This window comes from Macrobrachium nipponense, chromosome 24, assembly GCF_015104395.2.
Source record: "Macrobrachium nipponense isolate FS-2020 chromosome 24, ASM1510439v2, whole genome shotgun sequence".
NCBI classification, from domain to species: Eukaryota; Metazoa; Arthropoda; class Malacostraca; order Decapoda; family Palaemonidae; genus Macrobrachium; species Macrobrachium nipponense.
Genome location: NC_061091.1, coordinates 16,095,484 through 16,114,250, shown reverse-complemented (window position 1 = coordinate 16,114,250; position 18,767 = coordinate 16,095,484). Strand labels below are relative to the sequence as shown.

The following is an 18,767-nucleotide window of genomic DNA, read 5'->3' as shown; positions in this document are numbered from 1 at the left end:
CCTTCCCTCAAAGCCATTGCATGAATTCCTCCTAGAAGGAGCCTTACCAGACAGATTTTTTTGGACGAAGGATTACAATTTTTTTACGTGAAAACAATTTTTGGCTTAAAATAAATTGGTTAATACTTTACAGTTTGAAATTTAACAATGGATGTAGGGATCCATATTGTTCGATATGCATGTGAGTTGGCTGTTGCAACATGCAGCAATAATGCAGTCACCAATGCACGAGCGTTTTGGCTGTCTCACGTGCTTCTAGGTTTTGATTGATGGACATTATAATAACTCATAGATGTTACCAGATTTAGTCAGATGAGAGGGTTGTACTCTAATTAGGGATCTCCTTTCTTTTTCCCGTCCCTCTTGTGTCTGGTATGGCCCTCTCCTTTGTCCTGTCCTGTATCCCCTTTTCTTTTTTTTTCACTATGCCTCCTGCTGTCCATTTTATACTCCATTAATTTCCTCTACTATGATCTTCCACTCTGCAATATTTATTGATTGCAAATGCAATGTTCATAAAAACTATTTCCATGGTCTGCCGGCATATCTTTTTATTTGATAACAATTGCTTTTGTAAATAATTGTTGGATACTTACACGAAACATATCTCTTATGGCTATGGATCTTAAAAACTGTGACCACTATGAATTCTTGAAATTTTAATTTCTCCCTGACCTTAAAATGTGGTTTGGGTATCTTTTCCTCTGGCCCTTTTCCTCACCATTTTGGAAATTCTTGAATAAAATGTTATACCCACCCCTCCCCACCTTGTTTGCCTGATCCCTTTGCTGGTATAGGTGCACGATTTGTGTGGCCGCCACCAAGAAAGGCAGAGGTTGTGGAGGAGGGGCCCCGGTCGCCTGCATGGGCACCTAGTGGGGATCCCCTAATTGTGCCCAGACCAAAGCATGATGGTGGTCCTCCCCCTAAAACTATTCCTCTTTTGCCAAACCCTCCTCCTCCAAAAGATTATGACACTATGGTTATTAAAGCTTCCCCTCCTGTCCAGCCATCTGCTGAACCTTCCCCACAACCACCTGCTGTTGCCTGCACCCCTCCTGCTTCTAGTAGTCAACCTGCTACATCCAGTAATCAACCTGCAACTGCTCCACCTGCTCCTGTGCCAAAAAAAAAAACTATAGATCCTCCTGAAGCAATCCCAGTAACTGAGCCGATGCCTTTACCACAGGTAAAGGTGTCTCCTTCAGTTCCCTTATCTCCTAGTAAACCTATCCCCAAACCAGTTAGTGCTCCTAAGCCAGCACCTATCAAACCCCCTGCAAAGCCTGCTACTATTAAAGGCTACAAACCTGTAGCAGCTCCTAAGACTGCTGCTAAACCTGCTCCCGCAAGTACAGGTTTTAAACCTGTTTCTTTCTCACCTCAGACTAATGGTCCAACTTCAATTGCCCCACCTGTTGTTGTTCCAATTGTAAACTCTGTTCCTCCCCCAACACCTGCTTCTGTTTTAGACCCAAAGCCTGCTCCTCCCATTGCTTCTAATTTGGCTCCAGCTCCAGCACCAGCACCAGCCTTGGCCCCAGTGCCAAAACCTGCAGCCCCCAAGCCCCAAACTCCTACAGGCCCTGCTCCAGCTCCTGCCCCTGCATCAACTATGCCCAAGCCTACGCCAATACCAGATATCGGTGCAGATGTTTCAGCCAAAGGTGTACAACCACCTGGCCAGAGGACTGCCCCCCGCCGTGGTCGTGGTGTGATGAACCAGGCTGCCAGTGCCAGGATACCAGTTTGTTCAGACTGCATGCGCCAGATTAGGTATGTTACATGGTAAGGTGACAAAGACTTCCCATTGCTGAGGAAGATGTAGTTTGTTATTAGCCTAGCCTAACTTGTGCATGTGTGTGTGTACTTCTTTGTCATGTTTATTGTCCCTTATGGCCAGGAACTGTGACTCCAGCGGCTGTTGTATCCAAGGAGCGGCCTTCCTGTCAGAGCTGCAGTGTAACTATCAGGTAATTCAATTCTTACTTTTTGCAGGTTTATTTTTTAGCAGAATAAATCTTCAATTACATTTTGTACACTGAATTTCATCTTAACCCTTTGAAGATGGGGAAGAGGGGGGTGTCAAAATCTGTCTGCACTGGGACACACCTTTAACTGATAGCGCAAAAATGCTTTCCGTGAATTTTCTTTGACTGCTTTGTGTAACGTCATATTTCATGCTACATTAATGAATTTGGTGTTGTTTCAGAGCTAAGGCACTGAACATAATCTATATATAAAATTGCAAAAAAATTAAAAACTTTTGATACCAAAAAATGCATAAATGTCTACAATATACTAGTCTAAGTTTGCCAAGCAGAATAAATTTCACTTTATATTATGCAAAATTTTGCCATTAACAATAATATACCACTGTATACCAGTCTCCATGACAACAAGAGGCATCAATACGTACATGTCGCATACAAATTTCAGTGTTATGACACTTTCATATGATTTATGGCAAGATTATTAAAATGATGACTAGAGTCCTCAAAATCTTGATGCAGTTGAAAAATATATGATAATTATAACAGTTGCCATCAGAATCTCAAAGGGTTAATAACAGTAGATAGAAGGTTTGATATCCTTCTGCAGTAAAATTGCTAGTTTATTTTGTACTTTTAAGTACATAATGGTTACATGAACACTATTCAAATTGTGATAATAGCTCTTTTATTAATAAATGCAGTGATACTGAAATATTCACAGCTCATCAAAATTGTTTATGAAGTAGTAATAATGCACATTTTAAACATGTACAGTATTATTAGCAAATATCTATTTCACCGAGTATTTCTTTAGTATAATATTAATAACTTTTCAACAAATATTTTTGAAAATTCTCAAAACCTCTTTGTAAACACAAGTGCTTTTATGGTTATACATGAGCACACTTCAGATTCCTTAAATTATTGAATCATTGTTGCTATAAGATGTTAATCTTAAAAACTGTGAAAAAAGATATTCAAACACTTGTTTGAAAGTTTGTGTATAGGACATATACAGTTGAGGTGTGCTAATCAGGTATTTGATGCAGTAGTGTGCTAATCGGATATTTGATGCAGTAGGCTTTTCATCGTAAAGTATGCAAGGTGGTTGGGAAATTTCTTCTGGCAAACTTCTTGATCTTGAACTAATGTATTAGAAAATTTTAACCATCTTTCAGCTTTGATTTGGTGTAGTTTCAGTAATTATGCCCAACCACTAAAGAGGAAGGAGAGCTTGAAAATAAGCATTTCCCTGTATGCAGTTATTGCTCATCTACTTAGTGTTCTTAGTTATTGTGGTAGGCTGCAAAAACAAATTTCTTCTGTTTTAAGTTTGACCAAATTCAGCTCTTTTAGTCTGTTGGGATTTTGTAAGTAAAACCCACAATTCATTAAAAGCCTTATGTGCACCAGTACACTTCCACATAGCAATAAGTGGTAGTCAGAACTGATGTTAAGCAGTATCGCATGGCAATTAAATAATTCTTTGGTGAAACCTCAACATGCAAGAATTGTATTACAGAAAAAGGCATATAGTTCTCTTTGGTAAATTTTCAGGACTAGGCCAAAAGTAGATGTTTAGTGTTGAAGAGGACTGATATTTTATAGTGGATGCAATGATTATTTTTTCTCAGGATACATTTTCAGTCATTTATCCAGTTGCAAAAGCATCTTCGATAATCCAACTTTTTGTTCTGGGATCAGCTCTCGTGATCATTGAGACAAAAAGAACCCTAAAACTTTTTACCAGCAAACTTCAGACTCATAATTTAATAATTGGTCAGCTTAATGATGAAGGAAACCACCAAAGCCAAGGAGCTTATGGTCATTTGCTGTTTGCTAACAGCACAAAAATTTGTGTTAATTTGTGTGTGTAAAATCATTCTCTTCTGGGCTTTGATAATGCATATTGATATAACAATGGTTCTGTTAAAACCAAAATGCATCCTGTGTTGTAATATGGTGTGTATCAATAAACTACAGTACTTTCCAGAAATTATATATCATGTAAGAATTTGTTTAAATAATATAATCATTGGCTATATTAATGAGTTTAACCAATATCAGTTACCTTTATGTTTTATCTTAAAATTTTTTTTTTTTTAATTTCTGGCTTACTTCTTTTGGCAAACTGAATTAGAGTAGACATTTAATGAAATAATGCATTCCTCACATCACAAGGTTGTGGAATCTAGGACTGAATGCTTAAGTGTGTGTGATCTACCTGCTCAATCAATAACTTGAAAATATATTTGACAACATCTGAGAAGATTACCACATACCAGTTTTCGGTAATCTTTTACCAAAAGGTTTAGTAATGATCTTGTAAGAATGTTTGAGATTTGGGTATTAATTTTCACTTTGTGTGCTGATGAGTTAGAACAATATTTTAAGAGGGAAATCCTCATAATACATATGGGTATATTTTAGATTAGTAAACATACAACTTCCTGTGCCATGTCTTAATACTTGGTGTAGCATTTACAAATAACTTTGATATTATGCATTTCCAGATTAACAGATAATCATAGAGAGAACAACAATAGTAAAAAATAATTTTAGTTTAGGGAACTTGTCTAGAATGCTGGTGTACGGTTACTCTTAAGAGCACAGAAATATTGGTAAGGAGTTTTCTTTGCATGTTTACATTTCCTGGTTGTGTAAACACTGACACCCATTTGAGTAAAATACCCTGTGTGTTGTAAAATAACTCTTGAAAACCTAATAGTCAATGCTTAAATTTTGGTAGTGTAATGGGAGCATGATTCATTCTGTAGACACTAGAAATTTTAACATCCTAAATAAAATACCGTACTGAGATAGAGAAATGCTGTGAAAATTTGAAATAATGCTGGTTATTTCTTGTAGACTTTGTGAATAGGCTTATAATAACATTTATGTTGAACTAAACAAAAAAGTTTGTGTTGAACCTGCAATACATAGTGTACTAAGTATTGTTTAGTTGAATTAATTCCAAATCATAAATCATAGGAACGAGTCTTTAGTGTGTTCTTAGCCTACAAACCTGATATGAATAAAGACAATTTACACATTGAAAACAGTTCATGTAAGATTTTTATTTTCTCATGCTGTTATGTCAGTGAAGTTTTTTTTAAATGTATACAATATAAGACTACTGCACAGTAAACTGAACATACTAATAATGTACATACTAATAAAGTACATACTTATAATCTTTCCTTCATTGCAGAGGTCCATTTGTTTCTGCATTAGGCAAAACATGGTGCCCTGACCACTTTGTCTGCTCCACTGAAACCTGTCGCAAGCCTCTTATTGATATGGGCTTTGTTGAAGAGCAAGGTTCACTTTACTGTGAAGATTGTTATGAACAGTATTTTGCTCCCATTTGTGGCAAGTGCGACAAGAGGGTCAAAGGAGTAAGTATTTTAATTTTACTCCTGTTTTAGACTGGTTACTCTATAAACCAGATATAGGAACATCCTACAGTTTTCATTTGAAAACTGACATTTGTGAATGGACATCATAAGCACTTTGTAACCCATTCCTTTTGAGTTAAAGAAAAAAATAGAGACTTTTAATGTCTATTAAATCATTCAGTTGCCACTGAAATGATGTTGTCAAGTTCAATAACTTGGTGCTTGATGAGAGACTAAAATTCTGAGCTTAATGTAGGTGTAAAATCAGTCTACGATATGTTTGATTGTTTCACATAGGAGTCATTTGAGATTGTTTCACATAGGAGTCATTTGAGAGAAAATATAAACAATTATAATTAGCTTATTAACTAAGTTTTCATAATTACCCATTTCTTGTCCAGGACTGTTTAAACGCTGTGGGTAAACAGTTCCATCCTGAATGCTTCTGCTGTGCCTACTGTGGTAAAGTGTTTGGTTCTGGCGCATTCTATCTAGAAGATGGATTACCATACTGTGAAGCTGGTAGGTATCTCTTCCTTACTTTCAGTGTATTGTTTAATTAAGTGCTCTACAGTACAGCATACTGTTATCTTTATGAAATCATTGGAGATGTTAGCAGAATTTTTCACTGGGCTTTACAGACTTGAACGTTTGTGTACAGAAAGTTTACTTAAAATTCTAGCATGTTTTACATAAATGCTATACTATAGGCATGCCTAGAATTGGGGTTATATTTTATATTAATGATACAAAAATATGCATAAAATAGTGATTTACACAGATAAATGTTACATATTTTATTGGGGTTGAATTTAAGTTGTTTTTAACAGATTAAATTTGTACTTTGTATGGAAATACATACTAGTTCCAAATAGTGCACAGGAAATTCCCCGGTTATCAGCGATCCAGTTATATGGTGCTTGTCTAGCAATGACGATGGCTGAATTTTCGGTGCCGATAACCAGGGATCGGTACTATTATTTCTGGTTTTTGGCGATCGTCACACTGTTGGGAATGGAACCCCTGCTGATAACTGGGGACTGCTTTATTACATATAGTTAGCAAAATGGGGTTAAGTCAGTGTAAGGAAATAACTTTGTGTTCTTGATCGTAACAATTCCTTTTCAGACTGGAATGATCTGTTCACAACAAAATGTGTAGGATGTGGCTTCCCAATAGAGGCTGGTGATAGATGGGTAGAGGCTCTCAACAATAATTATCATAGCCAGTGTTTCAAATGTTCGGTAAGACATTTTTGAGTTTTTAAGCTGATACACTGCAACCAAAATGTGAGCATTAAGATCTTGATAAGTACTTTCCAGTATTAAAAACTGAATCTTGAGTTTAAATTCAGCTCCCTGGTAATCTGACTAATCCACTGTAAAATTTAATGGCCTTTTGCAGTAGATATCAGCTTTGGCCTTGTTGTAAACAGTCCCTTGCATCTCTACTTTCTTCTGAATTTGAGTTTTATTCACTGCATTGACAGATTTACAAAATTGCATGGATCCATGGTATCAGTTTTGAGGCAAATTGCATGTTTCTCCCTTTAATATAAATTAATTTGTGAAGGCTACTATAACTAGTGCAAAAGCAGATACTGATGAACAGATTTCTGAGTTATTATCCAAGCTCAAGTTGGTTAGCTTTAAATTTTTAAAGATAACCATCTTGCAAGGATTGAGGAATCAGGTGTTTACATCAGTACACTACTACTGCACTTGCAATAGTAAGTCGTAAGTACATGACAAAGTTTAGGTAAGCAGAAACAGACACCATAATGTTTGTTAAATCCCTTCCCATTTGCAGGTTTGTAAATCGAACCTTGAGGGGAAGAGCTTCTATGCCAAGAATGGCCGACCTTTCTGCAAGTCTCATGCTGGCCGTTAGGCCAAGTCCAGTCAACTTCTTGCTTGGTGCTTCTTTTTTATTTTCTTAAAAGATCCCATTACAGAGGCAACCTTACATTTAACTTGTGGTTTTAAGCTACACTGACTGTAGGGAAAAAAAGGCATGCATATAACCAAAGAACAGATAGCAAGAATAATGTAGGGTGGTTTCTGGAATGAGCGATCTTTAAGCTTTATAGTAAATTGGAAAATAATTAGAATATGTAATCATCTATGAAGTATTAGTATCAGATTCAGTTGTAGTGGCAGTTATATTTAGTTTGCTCATTTTGTTAAAAGTAATATTCTGTGATGACAGTCTCCTTTCTGAGAAATAGCTAATTAGCAGATAACTCTAATCCTAGCTAGCAACAAAGTTGCACCAGGATATTACAACAAAATTTAAACTACCACATTGATCATAATACAGTAATCCTTGGGCCTGTCCTCTCACTGACCTTTGATTTCTATCATGCACATTTAAATGGCTGTGCCACTATGCTTTTTGTTTTCACTTAAATTTTATGCTGACCTTGGTATGGCCTTGCTATAAACCACAAATACCCTCGGTGGCATAAACTTTCATTATCAAAGATGCAGTTCAGTTTGAGTTTTGTTTTGGATGTCCTCTATTGTGTGTTTGGGTCTTTTCTGAAAAAAAGGGCAGTTGGTTGGAAGGCATTTTTAAACATTTAATCCTCAAGATACGTTATGCACCAGCAATACATGTACTCCTCATACTTACTCTCTTTATTCCACAGGCTTTAGAGAAGCTCAGTAGCTGCAATAAAATTGATTAACTAAAGAATTTTGTTATGTAGTGCTTAATTAGTTTAGTAACTAGCCTCTAACCTCCAGAAATGCAACAAGAACTTAGAGGGCCAGAGTTTCTTCGCCAAAGGAGGTAAGCCTTTCTGCAAGGCTCATGCTCAGCGTGGTGTCTAGACTACTGCAAGTATCTGGATACTGCCCTTCTCTGTAGCTCACCAAGGGTAACAGATATGGGGCTATACAGTCACCAGCAACAGAATCCAGGGAAGGAAACAAAAGCAACACTGGGATCAACGAAGCTACAGGAAGAATTAGTTCAGTAACAATGCAAAAATTACTGTTGAGAAAGAGCTCAACAGATCAAGACCACATAATTTTCTTAAGCTCACTTGGTTTTGTTGTTTCCACATCAACAGTAGTTATTCCTCGGAATGGCTTCCCTTCTGGGATGCCCAATGATAAGTTCATCAGGTTCTGTTGCATTTATTTATTGTTAATAAACTATTTCGATAGGTGAACTAAAGACTTATGGCATAGAATATAATTAAGGCACATATGTTCACAATCAATACTAAGTCAGTGCCTTAATTTTATCTAAATCTTTATCTTAGGATAAGAATATATAAGCTTTACAGAGTAGTCTAAGTATCCGTAAGCCAGTGAAAAATGGACAATTAACTGTGGGGTCTGTTACTAAGACCAATGGTATGGAACATGTTCTCTATCTAATGCTACAACTTATTGAATCTTTCATGTATTGTACTTACTGCACATACAAACAGATGCAAACTGTGAATAACTATCGAAAAATAGTGTATATATACGAATTTCATAAATGTTTATTTAATATCTTCTTCTTCCCTATAAACACTGAAAACTTGGCTATGCTTGCTGAGTCTATATAAATGCTATGTGTCTTCTGTCTAAAGTTCTTGTGTTTGTGTATTATTGGCTATTAGTTCTTATCAGATTACTTTTATCCCATAGAGCTTGCTTAAGGGCCAATGAAACTCAGGATGGCCCTGTAGCTAACCTGTTAATGGATATAATTGTGAAATTTACTCTTGTTAATTAAAAAATTGTGCTTTAGAGTATTCGTTACAGTATTATAAAGAAACGTGTGATTAATCATCAGATGTCATGTACCTCTGTCTTTGGGGGCTTAACATAATAAAAGAGGAAACAATACTACTGTGTTTCTGTATCATGTAGTTCTACAGAGGAGTCAGTATGGATAAAAGATGGTCTTGAAGAGGAGTAACTATTTTCAGAAAAGTGAGAAAAGCCAAGGTAGTGGTTAAAAGCTAAGGGGTGTCCACAACTAAGAGATATTATATTGGTGCCAAAAGCGTGATTAATTGCCAAGCAACTGGTGGCTGGAACCTAAAGAGTACCAGCTAACAATGATTACGGGGAGAGGCATACTGGAGATACCAACATAGAAGCAGCCACTTGAGGCAGATGAATGGAAGAAAACCCAGGTAGAAAAGCATGAGTCTGCTTGTGTCCAAGTCAAACAGGCTTGCTTTTCTACCTGGTTTTTCCCATTCAATGCTGGTATCTCCAGTATGTCTTTCCTTGTGGTCTATGTTAGCAAGAACTCTTCAAGTTCCAGCAACTTCCAGCCAGAGTTGCTTGGCAATTAATCGTGCTTCTGGTGCCAATAATACTTTTAGTTCTTGACACCCCTTAGCTTTTCATAGTTAGTCCACTCGTAGAGGGAGACCATCTACATCAAGGAGGGGCCAACTACAATCCTTCATATCTGAGAAGTAAGCAAGGGCAAACAAAAGTTAGTTGAAAGTAAAGTGCAAGCTCGCCCTAGTCTAAGTGCTGCTATAGATGAAGGAATTGAATGCCAAGGTCACATGAAACTAGAATACTCACACTGCATTAAAAAAGAAAAAAAAAAGGGACCAATGGAAGTTGAGACTAAACCTTTCAATTTACTTCAAATCAAGAGAAAACACCCAGACAAGCACTACACAGCGCCACGAGGACCCTCATAATTTGCTGATAGCTATAATGTGGCTTGCCAAGCAAACCAACACGTTGCAGCATAAGAGCATGGTTATTAACAATGCGGTGAGGATTACTGTGAAGGAGAAATAGCTCGCTGACACCGTAACAAGAAAACTGCTTCACACAATTATCACACTTCAGTAACTACAAAAGCACCTAGTTGGAATAGTAGAAACAGAGTACTAAAACTAATATATATAGTGAGAGACATGTATAACTGAATCATGAAAGTTTGGAACGTGAAATATACAATTAATTGCATAAAAAATTGGAAAAGATTGATATAGATAGATAGATAGAAGATTAATTGCATAAAAAATGGGAAAAGATTGATGCTACCACCATTACACCTGAGAAAAGATAGGATCAAGGGGCCTTGAACTGGAAGAACCTATGGTGAAGGAAGTTTGCAGTGATTCACAAGAGATTCTGGAAGTGATAAAGGGCTAGCTATAAATTGTAGGCATAAAGGCATAGTCAACAAGTTACTTTGTATACACACAAACCTGGATATATTTAGATATGCTTCTCAATAGAAATGGCCTTAAATGTATTAAGATACTACACTGGGATAAGTTAACTGAAGCAAACTTAAATTCCATAGAACTAAAAATATCAAGCCGGGGCTCTGTATAATGCCAGAACAAATGTAAGGTTTTGTGGAGCCAGTGCATGAAATTTTAACTGTCAACAAAGATTCCTGAGAAATTCCGAATTCAAGCCACTGGCTTCAACCGTAAGAAATTCTGATTCTGAATCAATGATAACCCAATCTTTTTATATATAGTTCACAAATGGTAGTAAAGGGATGAAGGAGGAATGCACAGACATGGGAAAAATAAAACCAGAAACAGAAGAGGCAGCTGAGAATGCAGAACCTTTCTAAGGAGTTGCAGAGTAATCCAAGAAAGGGCTCTGCAGAATGTGAAAAAAGACAAACCAGGCATTTCCCCTATTCTCTCTGTCAAGGCTAAAGCTAGGAGAAAAACATTCTTCAAGAGTTAGGGTTCTGTCCAAAGAACAAGAAAGCAGTTAAGGTTATGTAACAACAACTAAGCATCGCACACTCGCACCTGCTCCAAGGGTGGACAAGACTGCTTGAAGTTTCTCAGAAGCACTGCCATAGGGAGATCTAAATCTTTCAGTTGAAAAAGCTGGGATAAGTCAGAGTACTATTCCTCTGGGGAAACTGAGAGGTGACTGTCTTGGTAAACGAGATGAGGAAATTTATGACCCACTTTCCATAATATAAGTTTGCCGAGGAATGACAGAGGTATTCAGAAGTTTCCTTTGCTGCCACATGAGAAAATCTCTCTCACAGGACACACTGAATAACCTACACCTGTGAAAAAGGAGAGATTGAACTGCCTCAACTCCCTCAGTGCCTAAACCAGTTGTGTTAACTGATCCTGTTACTAGTTGGCTTGTGACCAACAAGGGGCTATCAGAGTCATCCAAAGACTTGAAATGACGAACAGTCGATTACTCTGCAGAGAAGACTGAAATGTGGAAAGGTGTTTACATCCAAATCGTCCCATGAATGTTGGAATGCATCCTCCATCACTGACTACAGGTCTGGGGCTGGGAGAGCAGACGATGGAAAGTTTCCTGTTCAGGCTGGTTGCAAACAGAATGATCTGGGGGATACCCACAGATCAAGCGATCTCTCTGCCACTTGGGGGTACAGGGACCACTCTTGTCTCCACTACCTGATAATGGTGGCTGACTGACCTGATCTGCAACTCTTAACTGGTATAAGGTCTTGCTTCACTACCCGAACCACTTGCATTTTCAAGATGGTGAAATGCAGATGTAGAAAGTCCCATGCTCATGCACCTGAAACAAACTCTCCTCTCAGGAGTATGCCTCAACACTTCTTTGATGTCTCTGAAAACAGGAGCATCATTACAAGTGGGAAGCTCAGCAGAACCCCCTTAAGAGGTTTCTGTCATCTAGCAATCAAGCAAGGTTTTCTTTTCACTTGCTGATTCAGGGAAATGTTTGGTAGGATCCTGAGGGGAAGATCAATTCTGCTCCAGTTCCCAATCATGACACTGAAGGTGGCTCTGCCTGTGGGAGAAGGTGTTTTACCTAATGATGGCTGATGACCAAGGACTACTTACTACTGGAGAGTTGCTTGTTTCTGCTGCAACCTCCTTGAAGTTGTTATCCAGGCATGAGCCCAACGGGTAAGCTCTCAATGTTATGTTACCTAGAAGAATACTGATGCATTACCTACTGATTGGAAATAAGACTTGACTTATACCAGCTGATCAAGAGCCCTAGGATGTGACAAAACAATAGCAGATGATCTTTGTCTGGCAAAAGATATTTCTTGGAGGGAGCCAGAATCAACCAACAGTCCAGGTATTGCACAAAGCAATTGCCCTTCAAATAGGTCGCTCAGACTAGTGAACATCCAAGTGGACAGACTTGAGCTGGGAAAGTCTTCCTGCAGACAAAATAGAGCTATTTCTAAGAATTCTAATGGATGGGTATTTGAAAGTGTGCATCCTGATGGTCTACAGAAATCCTTTAATTACCCTCTCTAATGGAATCTATTACTGAACAAGCAGCTTCTATTGTGCACAGAGTCAGCTAAATATACTTACTTATTCCTGAGAGACTGATGACCAATTTGCAGCCCCCAAAGTCATCTCTATTAGCAATCTACGACTTTGATGGTGCCTTTCTCTATTACTGCTTCCACTTCTGCCAACAAGATTTGAGATTTCCATGATTTAACAGCGTGACATGCAAATCCCACACTTATAGCAGCAGTGGAGGGTGAATGCCACCTCCACTCTTTCTTCTTGGACTGACTGAAGAAAGTAGGATGAAAGAGCTGGGAAGAATCCCCGCCCTTCCCAGAATATGTGATGGGTTTAGCTGGACTTGAAGGATTAGCAGCAGACTCCTTCATTTACCGAAGAGATTGTAAAGTTAACACAAGTGTACGTCGACTCCCAAGAGTCCTGATGAAGGGAAAGTGGAGAAGCTGAAATATTCCACTGTGAGAGGCTGCTCTTAAGAGACACCTGGCAAAAGAGTAAAGAGAAAACACAACCTCTCCTTCACAGGACCAGGCAGTAAGAGCCCTTCTAACTGACATCATCAATCTCCTGACCACAGTTGTCATCCCAAGATACAATAGCTGTCATGACTTAGTTAGCAAAGACATGTACCCATAGGTTTAACTGCCAAGGTATTGTATTCTGCTGTAATGAAGGAAAGGCCCTCAGGAGTCTTTTGAGAGGGACGGATCGTCATCCAACCAGAGAGACAAGTCTTCTCCATCCTCTGGTGCATAGAAACTCTGCTGGTGTTTAAGAGGTACAGGAAGGAGTTACCTTGGACTAATAGTGGCAATGGAACTCCCATATTCACAGACTAGGTCCTTCATCTCTGCCAAAACACAAGAAAATGGAGACCACTGTAGTAACCTGACTGACATTCTTGCCTCTGAAGTAGAGCCTAAAATCAGCTCCAAAGTAGAGATTGTAGGCTTACAAGTGTCAAAGTTGCCGCCATGTGGTTACAAACGAGCAAAATAGTAACCTGAAAACAGTCCAACTTGGCCTGAAGAGGTTCTGCCTGCATCCAACCAAAGGTGAATGAAAGGGAGATCCAAACCTGCTGCTCACCTGTGCATAGTAAAGAGACCATGCATGGAACAGAGAATAGACAGACTGTGCAGACCCACTCAGTAGTGGCCTAACCAATCTATGCAGAGCAGGGCTAACCTGATTTGAGCCCCAATGTTGGGTCAAGGACTCGGGAAGAGTGGAGGGAATGAGGGGCGGGGGGTGCTGTGCCATGCCATCCTACTGAGTGGTTAAGCTCATGATGGAAGGTGAGGGAGCAGTCCTCATGTCCAAGTGGGTATGTGTTGTGATAGTAACCCTGCCTGATGGGCAATGGTCACCCACATGCAATAGTTCATCTGTTCTATAGCCAAGAGGAAGGGCAACAGAAAGAAGCCTGCGCCCTCCTCCTCCTCTTCATATGCCAAGGAAGATGAAGAGGAAGAATGATGGTAATGCTTATTCCTTTTTGCTGCCTTATCCTACTTCTTAGTTCACTTGTACACATGAAGGGTGGTCGAGGCAAAGGGAAGAAAAGTTGCAATATCAGCTTGCTTTGTTGATAAGATACTGGAACTGCTGAAGCAGAAATGTTGGTTGATAGTTGGCCAGGGTTTCACCTGCTAGCAAATTATGAATGCAGCAAGTGAGAGACTACTTGGGATATTCAAAGATAACCACATTTTATGTTGGTAGTCGATGGAGGACAATTCTTTAGCTACCTCATTCCAGATGAAAGAGGAACAAGTTTGTTAGCGGGTGGTGTATCCCTCCTAGCTGGGGTGAAGGCAAGAGTAGGAAAGGAGAAGAATGGCAGCCATAGGCAAGAAGGGTCTAGAAGGATTGAGCATTGCAATACCCTCCAAAGAACCTGATGCAACATTCCTAGGCTTCCTCCTGCTAAGATAAAGGCCAAGAGGAACAGTCATCACAAGAGAGGGGACAAATACATTCCCTTCCCAAACAAATAATATAATGTATGTGGGTCTATCAAAAAAGGGGACATGAAATGGCTACGTGGCCATCAATGATAATCAAACTAGGCCAAGATGCTATCAACAAGCAAAAAGTAATCACACAATGCACAGGGCAAGGTAAATATAAAAGTAAGATGGAAGAAAGAGAATATGAACAGAGGTATAGCAAAAGAAATGAAAGGAGTTGCAGCTAGGTGCCAAAGAGACACTGCAAAGAACCTTAATGAATGCCTACAGTGTACCTTGCAAGGTGCACTGACAGCAGTAGCCCCCTATGGGAAGGTAAGGAATAAAGAACTAAGGGGTATACTCATCCAAAATTCATTGATCACACACAGAAGAGAGCAGGTAAATACATTTTAACTACCTTGTTTGCCATGATTTATTAGTTGTTCCAGCTCATGCTGAAGGATATTCTTTACACGATATAAAAGGCTGTGGTAGTATTCCAGTACGAACTCAGAATTTTACAAATCACACGGAAAAAAGTAAAATGCGATGAAGTTTCTTTGAATGCAATCGAGTTTTCTTTATCATGTATAATCATGGACTCCGAAAACAGATCTATCTTTCAGTGCCTCGGTATATGCTGTATGAGCAGTGACCCATGAAACTTTCAGCCACGGCCCAGTAGTGGCCTGTCCTATAGTTGCCAGATGCACGACGATCATGACTAACTTTAACCTTAAATCAAATAAAAACTACTCAGGCTAGTGGGCAGCAATTTGGTATGTTTGATGATTGGAGGGTAAATGATCAACATACCAGCTTGCAGCCCTCTAGCATCAATAGTTTTTAATATCTGAGGGCAGACAGAAAAATGTGGATGGATAAACAAAGCCATCTCAAAACTTTTCTCTTACAGAAAACTAACTATACTCTGTTTTTTCCATCTGAACATCCACCTGTGGTGGTCGCGCATGGTAACACTGCATCCCGGGCTTTAAAAGTTACGCTATGTGCAACTTTTAGGGAAATAAAAAGACATCTTGGTGTACATTTGTAACTGAAAAGTGTTTTAATAATTTACTGTATGCGAATTACACAGTTAATATTCGAAATAGGATATTATTTAAAGCCCAGGACGCAGTGTTACCATGCACAAACACCACAGGCGGATGGACAGATGGAAAAAAAACAGAGTATAGTAACTTAAAATTCCACATCAATGAAAAAATATATTTAAATACTTAAAATTTCTTGAATCACTGAGCATAAACTTAAATTTTTACATTTCCACAACCATAGCAATGGAAATAGTAAAAACTTTTACAAATAAGTGTAAACTATCATCAGAATGAGAAAGGTATAAAGAAAATGTAGTGTTAATGGTATATTATACTACCCTGGAAGTGCACCCCAGAATATGACTGCAAACAATGGAGTTGTGAGGAAGAATTAACCTTGGAAAAGATGGGACGAGGTCTGGACATGCACAGTGGGGAGGGTCTAATCTTCTAAGACTTAAGAAGCTGTTTGCAACTGGACAGTTCTTTGTACAAACAGTTTGTAATGAACAAAGAGGTGGTATTTTCCACTGGGTTATTATTATGTCTGAAGCTGTACTAACCTTTCCAACATAATATATAGCAATAGATCAACCATAAAGAAATTGGAATATTTTTCATAAAAGTTACATACTGTAAAAAAAATAATGAAAAACTATATACTACTTCAAAAAAGTGACAACACACCTATAAGAATATTCAACTTAAAAAAAACTGCATCCAATGTTCAACTACAGAAATTTTTAGTGTGGACTGATGAAATGAAAAATATTCTAACTGAAAGCAGGGATTTTTCAATTAATAAAATCATAAATTTTTTAAATAAGACGGGTTTCTCAAATAGTCTAATTTTTTTTTTTTTTTTTTTTTTTTTCTCCCCTCAGGATTGATCCCTGAGAACCAGCCCGAGAAGAGTCTACTTGAGACTCAGAGGTCTGGAAAAACTAACCCCTATTAATAATAATGATGATCCTCATGACTGGAAAGTTTGCCGATTCATGACAGTTATCAAGTCTTCAGGCATCTGGGTGGAAATGGCTGATACTTAATTACATGAGTACCTGTATATAAGTACAAGTCCTTACATAAAAGTGCGTCACGAGGTTGAATGCGCGGTCGCTAACCAGCTTTCACCTCGTACATGCAAGCACTGCCAGATCTCACAGATTCCTTGCTTTGCAATCTCAGATTGTTTTAACTGGTTACCAGCTGGGGCTTGGAAAATATCCTATTGTTAAGACCGAAGGTTTGTTAGCTATGAAAAATACAAATTGATTTTAAAGTTTGTCATTTTACTAATTAAAACAAAACCACTTGAAAAAAATAATAGTGCGCAATACTAACACTCGGACAGATCTTGAGGGGAAGGGGGAAATGTTGCAACAAAGTCAAAAGACTTTGCAGGAAGCAAATGAACAAAACCTGTAACTATCAACAGACTGAAGGTTACATAAACGTATCAAGTTACCTATAGTTTGACTGCTTGGTTACATAATTTAGTTTGCATAATGGCATGTTTAACAAATAAACTATACTTATTGTATAAAGAAAGACCATGAAATGAACAGAAAATACAGAGAACAAAAAAAGTGCCATAAATTAATCTGCAAAATTACATAAAGAACGTAGAACACACGAGTAATATTGAAAGCATTGCGCTTTCACTATTGCTATTCAAATCTGAAATCAACCACGAAGAGGTAAAACAAGAAAAGTCATTATTCCTCTTATAAGAAGTATCCCAATTTTATTGAACTAGAAAAAAAAGTTACAAAAGAGATTGTGCACCAACCTTTCAAATATGGTTAACTACTAAAAATAAGGTCACTTATGTTTCTTTCTCTGCTTCAGTGACTCTGCTTGCTTTAGTCCTTGATAATAGCCAGTGTGATAACCTGTCATATACCAACTCATAAGCATTGTATGCAAAGCTTCAGATGTCCTAGAGTCCTCACTGACATCCATAGCTAGGGCTGGAGGAGGAGGGAGGTCTGGCAAATATGGCTGTTAAAAGAAAGAGCCGAACAATAGTATGTGCAAATTAAAAGTAGCCTTATTACACTAAAGAACTAAAACTTTACCCTGATTTTACATACACTTCTGTATTTGAAATATCAAAATTTCAAAACAAATTATTTCACTGACAACCCATAACTATTCTTTACACTCGGTTTCACAAAACTCTGGAGGCCACAACATACCTAAATGTGAAAAATAAGAGTAATGGACCCTCAGCTTCCCAGATGACCAATGCAGTCTCAATGGCCAACATCCATAGGACAAGGATGTACTGTACAGTAGTTTGGCAAATGCTTACCAAAAGAACCACACAAGGGGTGGCAGGGCTGTTTTGATCCCAATAATTGCATATGAAACTCCTCGGTTCAGCCCATATGATTATTATTATTTTGTGCCTTAAGGGGGCCGGCCGGCTAATGCCGTTTTTTAACGACAGGACTTTGACATTCATACCACTTAATAAGGTGACTTGGGACATCTCCAAACAGCATATGATTTTCGCCTCTGACCTTCGGTTTTGTGACGCCAGGGCGATTTATCCCGAAAATAACCACTTTTCAAATTCTATCTCCTCCTTGATATTTAATATTAAGACCTGGGATTACTACCATATATAGACCTGATGTAGACCTCCAATCAAATGGAGAGTTTTTTTTCTAAAAGTCATTTTTTTGCTAGATATGAATTTTTCAATATGGTAAAAAAATAAACCCTATAAATCACGAGAAAAAAATGTATAAAAAAAAGACGAAACAAAAATTGGAAAAAAGGGCTCTATTTGATTGTTCTATAATGTCTTTCTGAGTTATATACCAAATTCCAATGTTATAGCTTTAAAAATAAGTGAGGAGATAGACATTGAAGGTCAATAAGTATAGTTTTGAGATACGGGCGTTCAAAGTTTTCCTTCGTATTTCTATAAAGACAATGTTAATAAATAATGATTATTATGAATGTATATTTCTTTTTTTGTGTATTAATAAAGACCAAAACTATTTTATTTATCATAATTTAATCATAAATGATGATCCCTTTGCTCATATATCGTAGCCTGGGGCACTGCTTGAGGCAAGATGGGGCACTCCTTCCTACGTAACCCCCTCTCT

At 38.0% G+C, this 18,767-nt stretch overlaps 2 protein-coding genes across 37 annotated transcripts in view; one reads left to right on the top strand and one right to left on the bottom strand.

The window, feature by feature from the left end:
* LOC135205466 (PDZ and LIM domain protein Zasp-like) overlaps positions 1-9,240 on the top strand; it is a 127,869-nt gene extending 118,629 nt beyond the window's left edge. For 33 of the 36 annotated variants that reach the window (XM_064236133.1, XM_064236142.1, XM_064236135.1 and 30 more), the window contains 5 exons: positions 1,515-1,776; positions 5,206-5,392; positions 5,794-5,914; positions 6,521-6,636; positions 8,140-9,240. In XM_064236133.1, coding sequence (XP_064092203.1) covers positions 1,515-1,776; positions 5,206-5,392; positions 5,794-5,914; positions 6,521-6,636; positions 8,140-8,226 — 773 coding nt within the window. In that variant the 3' untranslated portion in view covers positions 8,227-9,240. Of the gene's footprint in view, positions 1-1,514; positions 1,777-1,903; positions 1,974-5,205; positions 5,393-5,793; positions 5,915-6,520; positions 6,637-7,201; positions 7,309-8,139 lie in introns of all 36 variants that reach the window. The other 3 variants (XM_064236122.1, XM_064236138.1, XM_064236125.1) reach the window with 3 other exon arrangements.
* An 8,120-nt stretch (positions 9,241-17,360) lies between these two features.
* Positions 17,361-18,767, bottom strand: part of LOC135205471 (survival motor neuron protein 1-like) — a gene marked incomplete in the record, with an annotated part of 172,391 nt that continues 170,984 nt past the window's right edge. The window contains 1 exon segment of the mRNA XM_064236160.1: positions 17,361-17,646. Coding sequence (XP_064092230.1) covers positions 17,467-17,646 — 180 coding nt within the window.